The sequence below is a fragment of the Pelmatolapia mariae genome, linkage group LG8 (genome assembly GCF_036321145.2).
Source record: "Pelmatolapia mariae isolate MD_Pm_ZW linkage group LG8, Pm_UMD_F_2, whole genome shotgun sequence".
In the NCBI taxonomy this organism is placed as follows: domain Eukaryota; kingdom Metazoa; phylum Chordata; class Actinopteri; order Cichliformes; family Cichlidae; genus Pelmatolapia; species Pelmatolapia mariae.
The window spans coordinates 7,614,022-7,629,513 of record NC_086234.1 but is presented as its reverse complement, the minus strand read 5'-3'; the positions used below and the strand labels follow the sequence as shown (position 1 = coordinate 7,629,513).

The following is a 15,492-nucleotide window of genomic DNA, read 5'->3' as shown; positions in this document are numbered from 1 at the left end:
CAAAACCTGATTCCTGCACACTTTCTAGCATGCAACAATGTATTTATTAGAAATATAGTATAACTTCCACAGATCAGAGGTTAATGACACAGAAGGGCTATCTTATATGAGAAGTTAGTGCACTCCTTACAGCAAGTCATATTATTTTAAAAAATAATTAAATAAATAAATTAATTAATTAATAAATAAAGACAGAAATAGACAATTATTAACGTCCATCTATTTTCTCGGCTGCTATCCTAGCCAATCCCAGGTGAGAGGTTGGTCACCAATCCACTGTAGGGCTAACAGAGACACCATTAACCATTAATCACACTTGAACCTACAGTCTTTTTAGAATCATCAATTAACTTAGCATGCATGCCTCTGGACTCTGGAAGGAAACCAGAGTACATAAAAACCAGCAGGCCTTGCAAACCCCAGGGTCTTCTTACTGTGCTGACAGTGCTAACTGCACCACTTTAATGTATCCTTCCTAAAAATTACACCTAATTTATAGATAATTATTGTAAAATGTTTCAGTTAACCTTTAGTCTCAAAATGTCCCCCAGAGGTTACATGTCTAGGTGATCCTGCAGCAGGTATACATTTGAATAGCACAAGACCTACACTAATGAAAATAAAGTTTTACTAAATTCAACAGTGTTTCAAATAAATGTATTTTTCATGGTGTATAGTGTGCAGGAGCTTATTTGCAATGCAGTAAGTATGACCCTCCCGCTATGAAGGGGCTCTGTGGGGTGTAAAATAATATCCCTGTAATTTGGACAGGGAAGTTCAAGAAGTTGAAATGCACTTTTCATCCAAATACTCTTAGTTTTAGCCAACATTCTTGTGGTGGAAAAGGCCCTAATCTCATCAATTAGTCCATTTAATTCTGGAAAGCCTCATTGAAAATTATGATAATCCTGAGAAAGATATTAAATGGTCTCATTCAGGTCAAAAATGAGAAGGGTAGAGAGGGAGCACCAGCCGCACTTCAGCGGTGAAATCCACAGAACAAAAGCAGTGAAGGGGAAATTACCGTGTTTCATTTTAGACTGCAATAAGAGTCGTGTACAAGGACCACTCCATGCCTCGAAATAAACAGAACCACCTACTCATCAAGGTGTTCAGTTCAAAATATGTATGAGGTGGAAAAAAACAGACTGCATGAAATCATATTTTGCCCCAAACAGTTTCTGCCAAGCACAGACATTCTCACTGTTGATACCATCTAATGTCATATATACAAGCCTATTTCCCCTTGAAGTTACTCAGATTTACAGGCAAAATTACAAGAATATAAAATTCATACACTTGCCCTCCCTGTAAATATAACTTCATTTCCAGTAGTCATAAACTTTGCTGTTATAAAACGGAATAAATGCAGTCCAGCAAACAAGGCTTCATGAAAACAAGGGAGCAGAAATAGCGTCTGGAAAGAGCCAAGAGGGAGGAAATATGGGGGACGAGAAAAGAGCTCACGTTTGTTTTCAGCAACTCAGCTTCTCATTCGCACATATTATACACACCGTGAGCACATAAAAGCAAGAGGTGAGAAGAGCAGGTGCTGTGAAAGGCATAACGTTTCCTGTCAAGACTGCAAAGCTTTCTCTATCTCGAGTTTAAAGAAAACTTCTCTTTGGAGATTCGGTTGCTTACCTTGGCCGATGTGGCTCAGGTGAGGGTCTAGACTGGGCGAGCGGGGGTCTGCCAAGTCCTCGCTCCCACCATCTGCAGAAGAGGAGCACACAGAGAAAGACAGGGAGTGAGCTCGGTGGTGGTGGCAGCGTGGCGAGGAGGTGCGAGTAAGCAGCAAGGCCACTTCTTCCTCCCCGATCAGCCAGATGTGAGATCTGAGGACACCCAGGAGGCTGCTCACACACAGACCCTCGACACCCTTCCTCCTGGGGCCCAAGCGTCCCCTTATTGTCGCGAGGGAAGAACGCGCTGCTGAGCTCCATTTTTTCCGCCTCCACATGTTTAGACTAAACAGTCAGTGAGCCTCTATCTCTAGGCAAGCCCAAGGCTGATAACATAATAGTTTACATTACAACCATTCCTGCATGAAGACCTGCAATGGAGCCACAATCAAAGAGCTTGCTGCGACATACATATGCTTAAATGAGGGATGACTTTGACTTGCAGTCAAACAGTGGGCGTCTCCCAAGATAGATCCACATACGGCTAATGATATGAAGATCAATTACGCCCAGGGGATCAGGCAGGCAGAATTAGCCACAGTGGATGGAGCTGAAAAGAGCAGGTTGGAGGGTGGGGGCAGCATCAATGGGCAGCACAGTCAGTGTCACCAGGGGATTGTTTCATAATCCTGCTCAAGTGCAGATGGATCTACTGTAAAGCACGACAGGCCAGCAGAGGAGGTGTGGAACAAATGATTTATGCTCAGAAGAAACGGATCCCAATAGAATTAAGTGAGCTATTAATAAAAATCTGAACTGAGCTACTTGTATGAAAACTAGTCTGTGGATTATCTGAGTAGAAGGATCAAAGATTGTTGCATTAGGCAGAAAGGGAAGTAGGCCTCTTTTTTTTTTTTAAATCACAAAAAGGATTAGATGTTTTGCCTCATCCCCACATTGCCTTTCAATCAGTGCTCTCATCTATTGGTTCAGAAAACCCAAACAAACACTCGAGTATTATCTCTCCCATCGCAGATTCACACATTGAGCCACGCAGCAGGCCAGATTGGCTTGCTGGCGGAAAGATCAAGCTTGTCGATGGATAGATAGAATAAGCCGTGGGGTATGAATGTGTGAGAACTGGGCCGATTGTTGAAGGGGGCTCTCTGCAGAGGATTCTTCTGTGTTGTTGTTTGGATTTGTCAATTAAAAAAAGCTTTACCAGCACACTGAAAACACACAATTTCTACGTAATGGTTTTTGTATATTTGGCATTTACAGACAGCAGCGCTATATTTCTAACACCTCCATTACACGCATGTTCGACAGCAACAAAGCCACCAAAAATAGTTTCTCACCTTGTGTACCTGATGAGCCATTTCGCCCAGTAAAATCAATGGTGTGAAAAATCAATACAGGCCTTGAAGACGACGGGCAGTAGCTACAAGAACTGCTTGCACGGTGATATGTGAAAACATGCACATGCAAGCACAAGTAAAGTGTATGAGGTCGTGTGGAGACAGCTGCGTGATATAGTGTAAGAGACTGTGCATACTTAAGTATTTCGGGTGATTTTTACTTATCTTTCGATACCTGTACAGCAGTAGTTGTAAATATCATAGCTGAGGCATTAACAAACATCAAAGCGCTATCACATGACCACAGAAACTTTTTCATTGCATTTCAAGTAAGGGGGGTACTTTGAGTCAAATAGGTGTGCTGTGATTACTAAATGTTAACTTGAATGCCCATCGGGAGCACCAGTGCATTTCCAAGTGGCCTGAAGGTTGTTATGGGCTGCCCTGAAGACTCAAAATATAACAAGAGAAGCAGCAATGAGTTTCTCCCAGAATCCAGGCAACAGATGTGACTCTTACTCTCAATATAGTGTCTACTGTGCCAAAGACTCATAGATCAGTGCTTGCAGCCTTTTTCAAAACATGCAACCTTTGCCTGCCTTGTTACAGATGACATTTAGACAGGTGAGGGTGAAGCAAAGAAGCCACCAAGGAAAGAGGGAGAGAATACAAAAACAGCTCTAACAGCTATAACAATACAAATGGCCTTTTTTCAGTTTCAGTAAATGTATGAATGTTGGGTTGTTGTTTTTTTATACTTTTGCTTGATGCTTGAATATAACAATAATTTAAGCCTTTGAGCTAATTGTATCTTTATCTTTGTATGTCTCTCCTTGTGCATTTTAACAGTATGCACTACAACTGATATCCTGCTAGTAGATTTTTGCATTGACATATTATGAAAACTCAGTATTCACATTGGCAGGTAGTCTGGAGCAGAAGCAAAAACAGAAGAAGCAACATTTATTTAAAAAAAAAAAAATGGGCGAGAAATTCCAAAGACCAAGTTAGACTTTGTGTAAACATTGTCACTAGTATTTTCCCTGAACCTGTTAGCCCACAGCAAAGCAATGTCGAGAGTAAATGGAAAAGATGAAACACGATTACAAGAAAATGTAAAATATCCCATCGGAGGGACCTCCCGGGAACTGCAGAGATTCTACTTAAATACCAAACTCTTCTGAAAGAGAGTCTCCTGAACTGTTTGGACCAAGAGCAGCTATACTCTAATATAAATGGTAACTTCTATCCAGCTTGAAATTGAACACAGTGTTAATTCTGTGTTAGATCCCAGAAGATGAACTGATTCTCTTCTGCTTATCTTATTGGCAACTTTTATACAGGGCATACCACTAAAGCTGCTCGACCCTTGATAAAATTCCTGCTGCCCCTGCAAGCCACTTTGCAAACCCACCTCCACTCTAGCTCCTCTACTTCATACAGTTTCTGACTTAATCTATGCCATGTCTGTTGTAACTGATGCCTACTCGGGTATGTGCAGCGGTCTTCCTGGTGCTTTCCCTGCTTTTAGGTTTTCCACATATGCACATGAAAGGGTGGGGAGTTCCCAGAACAGGGCTATACTTCGAAATATATATTACTGCTGAAGGAACAACAATCCTCTTTGGGCTAAAATGGTCTGACAGAAATTACAGTCACCCACTAAACAACAAATCTATGTTAAGCCTTTAAATCACTCCGTTACTGAGGTTTTTGGAGCCTCCTTCTCTCTACTACAGTTTTAGGACTGAGAAACATATCTTTGTGTCACCTCTATTCAAAAGAAACCTTTCTTCTAAGAAGTGCTCTCATTACCCGTGATTTCAGTACAATGTCCATCCACACAGATCAATGGCTTATTAGGCAGGGAACATGAAAGGGGAGGACCCATGGCTGATGGAAATAGAGATATTTTCATTAAAACCTGCAAAGACAGACAGTGGACATCATTCGAGGTTCTCATAGAACATCTGCCAGTTGGTAGTGAGAATGAAAGCGAGCCAATATGTGCTCTGCAGCATATCCTACTCAACTGTAAAATCAAATCACTGCTGTCACTGAACGGGGAAAAAAAGCCATTTCCGAAACAAAGATACACTATGATGGTGCACTCTCCATGTTGGCAATTTCTTTGCCACTGTAATGCAACCGTTCTGTGTTGTGGTGTCAAAGGAGCAAGCCAATTTCAAATGTGGACAAAGAATCATTATGGAAGAAGTCAGTGTGACATCTGGTAGTTATTCCATGGAGCAGCAGCTATCATTATCATTGAGCCTGACTTTCTTGGACCTGCCGGTGTTTTCAGTTCAGTGTAACCTTTCCTCCTAAATGAGGTATCTTTTACAGGTACTGTGAAAGAGTGATTACTATAAATACTGATGTTTAAAGAAGTTTATTTGGCAGAAGGTTTAAGTTCCCTCTTAGATTTGGTTATTTTTCTGTGACTAATCAATCAGGTTGAACATAAATGGAGCCAATAGACTCACCCCAAAAGTGCAATCAATCCCTGTCATTCACTTAAGGGACATTGCAAAATAACAACAGCCAGCAAAGGAGAGAGAATAAAATTGTACCTGAGCTGTGTAAGTGAGAAACACCCCGGATACTTGGAGCCCAGAGAATCGCATCCTTCAGCTCAATGACTTCACTCACTGACAACACAGTGATTCATTGCTTTGCTCAGTTCCTCCATGCCTTTTCTTCTTACCTTTGCTTATTGCTTCTGTGGGACTCCAGTGTTGCTGTGTAGCCAGCTTGTTGTCAGTCCCAAAGTTTCTCAAGAGAAGGTAAAATAGTGCACTAATTAAACACCAGTTACTCTCTGTGCCAAATTATTTTCCCCATCACCATATATCAAAATGATAAGTTAGAAGAAAAGGAGACTGGATTGCTTTGCCCTATTTCATCACTTTATTTTTCCCCTGAATGCACAAAAACGGCATTCGAAACACAGAACACACAATCGTAAACAGTTCTGCAAGTTCGGTTCAAGAATTTACACTTGCTTGAATTATCCTGGAATCCAATGAGAGGTTTCTTTCTTGAGACCTAAACAATAAATCATCCTCCCCTTCATTTTCTAATCCCAATTCAGTGATAGATAGGGAATCTGTAGTCTATCCCAGCTGTTTTAAGGCATGAGGTACACCCTGGATGGGTCACCAGTCCATCACAGATCACAATCCTAGATCCAGACACAATGTAGTTCATATGTCAATTTAGATCATTTGTCAGTAGCTTTCTTTAGAGAGGATGAATAACAAAAAGAAAAGAAACAGAGAGGGTGTTGTACTAATCAGAGTGACTTCACCAGCATCCCAAACTGTCTGTGTGTTGTCCTTTCAGCATGTAAAAAGAACTAAAATGGGGATTTTACCAGTCCATTTAATATATTTCCAGTTTGCTTGGTACCTCAACAATCTATGACTTCTCTAGCTTTCACTGGACTAGTGGTTATAGTAAGATGGAATATTCATATTGTGGTCTCCGTTTCAAATGTGTTACTCCCGTACTTCATCAGAAAGACAGACTATATGCGAGCGAGGATAATAAAACATTCTGAAATCTATTTAACACATCATAAATTACACCATCTTGTCCTAATTTTCCAAAACAGAGACCAATTCATAGTGTTAGAAATAATAAACTTCACATTTCAGAAATGCAAATGCCAAGAAGTGAATCAGTGCTGCGTGTCTGTAGAGAGCAACAAATGCGACTGCCAAGCTACAACAGATGATGTCACCAGAGAGGACGCTGGGATATGATTGCTCAAAGGCCTCGTATTTAAACAAAAATCAAATGCACCACGGGGAATCATAAAGTTGCAGAGGTTTATGCATGCTGAAGGTCCTTAACTAAAGGTTCTGTTGACTGAATTATTAATGGTTAGCTCTATAAAATGAGTTAGTCGTACCAACTATGATATTAGAAGACATTCAAATTGGAGTGTTGCAAATGAGAAACCTGCAGGAAATCCAAGCACTCAAGAGGCTGGATAAAGTGAACATTTGGCATTTGCTGAATAAATGACTCAAGTGATTGTGAAAATTGCTGTCTATTAAGTTTCTGCCAGTCAAATAAACATATAATTTATTAATCAGCGAATGGTTTTAGCACTAACTGCACAAGTAGGACACATTTTTTGGCAGACATTCAGCATGAACCGTACTATCATTACCATCCAACTGAGCACTAGACCCAGTTTAACTACTATGGCTGTGTCATGGCCCTAAAACAAAACGAAAAAAAAAAAAAAAAATCACTGACTACTTATTTAATTCTTTATAAGGTCACACACTAATATCTAATCTATTTTGATGACGGCACACTTAAATACGTTTATGCAATGCCACTACATTCATTTCTGTCCAGAGTTGTATTCATTTTTCACTAAGGTCTTGTACTGATGATGTAAGAGATGGACCACTTTGGAAAGTATTCTCCACACATCCCACAGGTTCTCACTGGGGTTAAGGTCTGGACTGAACCACTCTTTCACAGTTTAATTTGGGCACAAGATGTTGCCGAACTTTGACCTTTTCAACTGAAGCATCCCCATATCAGAAAATAGTGAGTAGTACGGAGACATGAACACGGACAGGAACAGCTGGAGACATCCAGCACTTCTTTGAAGCCTGCTTGAAGTCCCCCCCATGTGGCGGATGCACATTTGCTGCACTGTAATGTAAAGTCTCTGTGGATGAGTCGGTGCTGTCCCTCATGCTCACCAAGCTCATGGTGAAATTTACATCCCAAGCAGAACCTAGTGGCCTTGCTAACATGCAAAGTATAATCAAGGCCTTTCCCTGGTGCACCCTTCACTCTTGAACAAGGTAAATCTGGACTCAGCAGACCTTTACCTTTTTTCATTGCTGGAAAGTCTAATCTTTATGCTCCTTAGCAAAGTGAAGCCCCCAACACACAGCTGTTCAGTCCCAGTTCCTTGAGTTCTCTTTGCATTGAGTGTGTGTAAATGTTCTTCCTCCTATTATCGAACACAGTCATGGGATCTACCTTTATTTTAGCATTTGATCACGAATCAGGATCATTCCAAAGTTTTGTTTCTGATCATGTTTCCTCTTCAAAGGTGATCAACACCATCTTCCCAAGTGTTCATAATGTTTTGGACACTTTTTGATCCAATTTGTGAGCCCATTTGCTTTTTAAATTTATTTGGCCTTGTGGCTATCACACAGCCAAATCATCCTCCTGTTGCCCTTTTAAAATCAGTGATAAGTGGTGTGGTGTGTTTCTTCTGCATTAGCATGTTTTGGAAAAGCTTGCATTTGAAGCTTGATGTTGAAACAGCGACTTGTCTGCTGTGCTTTTCAATTTGAAATCAATTTTATACACGTTTTGGTTCAAATAGCTATTTATACCTTAAACACACAAAATAGCTGAGTGAGATACTCGTCCTCTTGTTGATGGCTAAAGTGATCAATTAATCATTAAATCACTTCAGGCCATATGTTACAGTCTGCGAGTCCCAGAAAAACTGTGCTCCTCAGGTTTGACTTTCATTTAGGGCAGATTTAATCAGATTCACAACAAAGTAGAGCAACTTAATGAATCACAACACCACAGTGTGCTGCAGGGAGCCATATGTGAGCACAGACATCTGCTCACTTGTAAAGTTGGTGGGTATCTTCATTAGTGCCAGCCTCAGTGTACGCTAACATGAAAATGCATAGGATCTCACACACACACACACACACACACACACACACGCGCGCGCACACACACACACGCACACACTGTAAGAAGGCTTCTTAAATGACCTCTGTCCACTGCTGTAGTGAGCCAATCCTGGCCTACCACAGGAAGTGGACTGTTCTGACATCCTGCCAAAGTAAATATTAGGGAACCACATCCAAATCCCAACAGACACAGTGCACACATGCACTTACTGTACATGCACTGCTATGCACAACAGAAGCACACATTTTATACTGAAAGACCAAAGAAATCTTTACAGGGCATGCTTGAATCAATGTTCATTTAGATTTCAACAAAGACTCTAAGACAGCTGAATAAAAAGGAAAATTATAATCAGACTACTGAATAATATCTTAGATGGAAAAAATACAAAAAAAATTACATTAGAGAAAGTTAAACACTGTTCATAAACAAGGCATTTTCTCTCAGAGAACTGCCGCTCACTGGATATTTCCATTCTTTTTCAAACCATTCAGTGTAAACCCTAGAGACGGGCTGACAAGCAGTTGAGCGGGTATACCTAATGAAATTGCCGTGGTTGTATTTTCCATCCAGTATCTACAACTTGACAGAGAAACAAGTGCTTTGTAACAGAGGGTAGCTAAATGACATCTTTAAACTGACAGTTAGCCGTCACTCTACTTTAATAACAAGTGATTAACTAGTTTCACTGACTAGTATTTCTCAAACGAACTAGCGAGGGCGCCAAAAACCTCCTCACATAACAGTTTAATTGCTTAATTTGTACAGAAATCATAAGTGTCACCTTTCACTTTCCACTGCTATATGCCATATCTATAATAATCTAAAATACAACTACCTCCAGCTGGATAAGTATGGAAGCCCACTTCTGAATCAGCTATTCTGACATTTGTTTTGACAAACAACAGATGATTGAGGGAAAAGCAGCAGGACCGCAAAATCATATAGAGAACAAAAACACACCAGCAGACACACACAGCACTACATTTGGACACTTGCTTTCAAACTCTGGGCATTTCTCAAGATGAAATACTAACTCGGTAAATGTAAAATATTCATGTTTATGTTGTAAATGTAAAAAGAGAGAGATTACAGTCAGAGGCTTAGCTCATCAGGACTGTGTAGGTGTGATTATATCAAATCTTTTGAGACCACAGGATTAATAGGTTGTTTGAGAAAAAAAAATGCTTAATTTTTACCACTTTCAGCTTTTCTATTTAAAGATTTGTTGCCTTTAGATGATAAACAGCATCATGAACCTAATAACTATGCATTTTGCATAGTTATTTATGACCTCATAGAAATTATAATGGCCATTTTCTTATTCTGACACAGATTAATTGAGCAATAATCTGAAAAATGACACCTAAAACCCCCCAGAAAAACCATATATTCTCATGCATGCATATTTTAGTGCACTTTAACGTTAGCCACATAGCTGGCACTGACACCTGTCCCTCCTTAAACACATACACATTAACAAGATTACATCCACTAGAAGCTTTGGTAAACACCATTAAGGCTGTGCTGCTCAATGCCTCAACCTTGTGGTGATTTTAAAGCAATACGAGAGGAGGGATGAGGCTCAGAGCGAGGTGCACTGAACTGTTTGTCACTGGCTCTATTACCTGCAGTGACAGGGCAAAAGACAATCCTGTCAGCTCTTAAGCAGTCTTATATCAAGGGAGGACAAACTGCACCAGATATGAAGACTCCCAGCAGAGGAAATAGTGTTTGTGGGAACAGTACATTGTAGGTAAGAAGGGGCCTTAGAGGGTGGACCAGCAGTTTCACAAGCTGTTAACTGTGTTTAGGACAATGCCCATATCAGCTCTGATTTAATGTGAGTGATCGCTCTGTTTTACAAGCAAGAAGGCTAAAGGGAGAAAAAGGCAAGCTAGCCAGCTTGTGAGCAAGAAACGTGGTGTACTGTGTGGGTAGTAGACACTTCTGAATGTTTCTCATGATTACTGCCTACTTATGAGAATAATGCTGCAAAAACTAAATGTTTAAAAAACAGAAAATGCACAGTCTTAGTACTGAATGCACAAAGTCGATCTGTAGGCTGCGCAGTAGACTTTATGCATTTTTAAAATTACATCTATATTTAAGCCTGCAGTTTGGGGACTACAGGGAATTTGGACATCAGCGGTATCGTATCAATTCTACTCAAGTAACATATTTCACAAAAAGGGGAAATCTATCTACACATAAAAGGCATAGTGTGTCCTTATCAGCACTCTCTTTGTGGTGTGATCAAAAGCACTGCTAATAAATAGTAATAGCGATTCTTGTGGCAAGACCCAGCTCAGTAGCTGCATCGATCTTTTATAAAGAGTTGATGAAAAATACTCATCATGAAAACCTATTTTTACAGCTTACTTCTTTTTTAATTGAGTGACTATGCTCTTGTCAAAACATTGTTTTCAAACTAAAGATGACATCCTTGTTTTCATGTGTCCTAAACATGAAACAGTGCATCTGGGGTCCCACTGGGATCAGTCCTTGGACCTGTTTTGTTTTGTTTATCTCTGTTGCCTCTTGGACATATAATCTCCCAGTAATGATGACTGTCAATTATATGTTAGGGAAAAAACACACAAATGTATTTTCCTGCTTCACTGCCATTAAAGGTGACTTCTAATTTCTTGCAGCTGAACTCAGATAAAGTCCTTGTTATTGGTACTAATGATTTCTAATGGTTACCGAAAGCAATCTTAAATTTGGGAATAAGCTTTGATCAACAGCTCAGTTTCAAGAAGCACCTTAGTCTTTCTATTTATAGATTAGATATAGATACTAATATTGTCAACATCCATCCACACCCACATCTTCTTCCAATTACTAGTGCAACATATTGTATTGCATGATTAAAGAGCTGGGAACACATCACTTCAGTCTTCACACAATTGCATTAGCTTCCCATTCACTGAAAACAGGTTCAACAGTCTAGTCTTAAAGCAAAGCAGGGACTGTGCTTTTACTGTTTTAACACCAACAGTTTGGAAAAAGTCTCCTCTGATTCCAGTTACAGACAGGTTTTTTTTTCATATAAATTTATAAAACCTTTTCAAAGCTTTACCACTTCCTTCTTTATTCTTGTCTTATTTTAATTTCTCCTTCTCCTCCCATTTTATGCAGTCTGGAATACTTTAATGCTTTTGTACATTTTAACTCTGGTGGTTGTTATTATTTGTAAATTGGTCCCAAATTCCTTTTTTAAAAGTACCAAAGGAAAACAAAGAGAACTTAATTTCTAAGCTAAGAGAACTACAAGTAATGCAGATTAATCCTTGCTGCTTGTTGCTTCCCCCTCATTTGTTGTTCCTACATATTGGTTTACCTGCTGAGGGCATGCTGTAAATCACAGGCATCTTCCAATTTACCAAGCAGCAGCAGATGCAATAAAGAAGAAATATCCTTATAACCCAGTCATGCCCAAAGCACTACAGGAGTATCTCTCTGTGTCCTGTTGTTATATAACTGTTGATTACCCAGGGGCTATGACAAATTCAAATGCAGGGCTTTTTTTAGCTGATACTACTACTGCTGCTCTTTTTTATGCCTCACCTGTGTTCCCAGCAACAACCTGTATTACACAACACAGCTAGAGTTATTTTGGAGAAGTGCTGGGCTAATGGTAACAAATTTTTATATGAAATCTTATCTTGAAAAGAAAATGCTAGGTTAAACTGTACAACTCCAGCATGCTATTCTAGCCTCAAAACCTTTTAGCCATGTTGTCTTCATAAATTAACCAAAACCAATCATTTTGTATAAAGCCGAACAAATACATATTTATGAAATCAGCCTTTGAAATATTTGGGATATCTTAGTAGATAAAATAAATTAAATCTGTTTGTCTGCTTACTCATCCTTCACAATCAGGAATTGCGCTACCAACCTGACACCCAGGTATACCTTAGGCCCCTGGAAGGTTCTTATCTGTATCATATATTATGCCATCATCATGTTGTCTAGCACTGCAGCATACCCACAAAATGGGCTAATTTTTATACAAATTATCCCACATTTTATACTGACTTTATAAGCCAGATCTATCACCTAATAGGTTTTTCTTTGTAACCTTTATCAGTGCAATTGAGGACATCAGTTTTCCAAGAGCTCCAACAGATCAAATTATAGTGTGGCACATGCTAGTATTAAGTTATGCAGATTGATGTGAAGCCTTGTACTGTTTGACTTGTTTAATTTGTATTAAATAACCACATCTTGCTACATATTTATTTTTCACTTTTAATACAATAGCATGTGCTATTTCAGGTTAGAAATGCGTACAGTCATAATAGAGGAAAAATAAGTAGCCAAAATTATTTTTTGGCTACTTCATTGTAGCAGAAAAAGAGTGAGACCACCACCACCCCCATATCTGGGCACCAGTATAGCTCACTGGGCTGCAGGTAACCCAGGCTGCCCCGGGCCACTTTCTGTGTGTAATTCCCCATGCTCTGTCTTCTTCCTTACCTGTCTGCTCTACAGTTTTCTTGAAAGGTAAAATGTTAAATCTTAAGAAATAACACATCACCATATGATCAACCACAACACATTTAAAACTATGTTAGTCTATAATACTCATCCCTACAAGGGCCTTTAAGCATCACACAGTTTATGCCACAAATTCTGCAGGTTAGAAATGACTTCTAATTTCTTAGAAGTCATATATAACCTGCTTATAGTCTCATCATGTTGTTTAAGATCAGCAAATGTAATGAAATGATCAAAACGTAGCATATTTAAATTCTTAAGAACATGATGATGGTGTAATCTGTTCAAAGTTTTAATGACTCTATAGACTGTCATCACCAGATGCTTGATTGGTGTAGATGCTGCTTGTCCTCATTACACAGCAACTTAAAATGTGAAAAAACCCACAGTCATCATGCAGTCTGAAATGGTAGACAGCCTCTAGTAAACCTAAATGTATGTAAATGTGAGATTGAGCATCCACAATAAGCTGATCCGTGGAGGCCTTGCCCCACAGCCTACAGGATTCAAAGGCTCTGCTGCCAACATGATGGTGCCAGACACCACAGGACAGCCCAGAGGCTTCAGAACTATGTTGGCAGCACAAAAGGGCACCTACAAAACATTAAGCACGCAGCTTAAATACTGTGGCCAATTGCTGTAATGTGGAACATTAACGCTCAATTGGAGTGATATTTTTGGCCACATGGTAAATTAAGTCCAATATTCCATTTCAATTCTGTTTTTGGTCTCTAACAACTGCTGAGGGAAATATCAGGCTCTTCTGTTTTCTGTGTGTTTGCCATTTTGTGATGAGCAGGTGCTGTAGAGTAGATTTTTTTTTTTTTTTACTTTCACTGAAAAAAGATGCAGGAAGCCCAGCATAGTGATAGATGGGATTAAACCCATGCTGAGAAATTGCACCAAGCTGAACAATAATCTGAAACTTACTAGTAAGTTTGAGGGAGCTGAGGGGGAGCCTATTTGCAGGTGATAGTTCTCCATAGGTTCAACACCAACAACATACTTTCCCATTATTGCTTATAAACACCATCCAACCATCCATTTCCTGCCACTTATCCATGTCCAGGTCTATGCAGACACACTCAAGCCTCACTCTCCCCATCCGCCTTCTCCAGCTAGGCGGAACACCAAGGAGTTCCCAAGCCAGCCAAGCGATATAATCTCTCCAGCATCCTGGGTCTGCCCTGGGGCCTACTCTCAGTTGGATATGCCCAAAACACCTCACCTCACGCAGGAGGCATCCTAGTGAAGATAGCCGCATCACCTTGACTGGCTTCTTTTATTATGTAGTAACAGTGACTCTATTCTGAGCCGATCCTGGATGACCGAGCTCTTCACCCTGACTACAAGGGAGGATTCTGAGTTCTGCCATCTGTATCCGCAATCAGCACTCACAGCTCGTGGCCATAGATGAGTAGGAACACATGTCGACCAGTGTATCTGGTTCTGCTTTTGATTACAGATGCTTTAAATAGGAAATGAGTAATGAGTATAAAGCTGATGTAAGACATTTTATAAGTTTCCATTTGTATTTAGGCAGATCTCAAAAATAAATGCTTACTCTTGTAAGGCTCAGTCAGGCTTAGGCATTCGTTTTAGTAAAAAAGAGGAAGGTTACTTTGCTATCAAACTTAAAAATCAAGCACTGATGAGGCTCTAACCAAAATACATCAGTATGGTAATATGTGTGGTTACCCCGAGCATGACCTGTAATCGTCTCTAACAAAAAGACAGACACAAAAAACAAAAAAAAGTTTTTTGGCTTAAAATAACACATGCCTCCTCCCACCTTCCAGACAAGCCCAAAGCCTGTGACCCTGGCCACCGAGGTGTATCTGGAGGACAGCGAACAGCATGGTGGTGGCGCCAGGCCAGAGAGGTGACGCATATTTGAGTGGCTGAGTGCGTCAGGCTCTGGCTGACAGCACCACGACTCAGCAGTGTCCTGGATGGATGGAGGTGTTATGATGGAGGAAGCAGGGAGAGTGTGTATGCGTGTAACCAAGAGACAGCGAGTGGGAAAAAAAAGAGAGAGAGCGAGAAAGAAAGAGAGTGATATGCCCCGACTCCCACACTGCCATCCGATGCCGAGAAAAGCTGTGTCGCAGCACTGAGTGGGAGGTCTTCGTTTTAAATAAATAAATAAATAAATAAATAAATAAATAAAAAAAGAAAATGAATACAAGTCTGGAAAAAAAGAGAGAGAGAGACCACATAAAGCATCTCCTACCTTTAGTCTGACACACCACTGGGGTTACATCACAGAGCACAGAAGTGAAAAGCATGCAGCAAAAATAAAC

General features: G+C 40.0%; 1 protein-coding gene across 11 annotated transcripts in view; it reads right to left on the bottom strand.

Moving 5' to 3' along the window:
* tanc2b (tetratricopeptide repeat, ankyrin repeat and coiled-coil containing 2b) overlaps nt 1-15,492 on the bottom strand; it is a 167,549-nt gene that overhangs the window by 83,345 nt on the left and 68,712 nt on the right. For 5 of the 11 annotated variants that reach the window (XM_063482658.1, XM_063482660.1, XM_063482663.1 and 2 more), the window contains exon 1: nt 1,645-2,072. In XM_063482658.1, the coding sequence (XP_063338728.1) occupies nt 1,645-1,963 (319 nt within the window). In that variant the 5' untranslated portion in view covers nt 1,964-2,072. Of the gene's footprint in view, nt 1-1,644; nt 2,074-15,492 lie in introns of those variants that run through there. The other 6 variants (XM_063482665.1, XM_063482666.1, XM_063482667.1 and 3 more) reach the window with 3 other exon arrangements.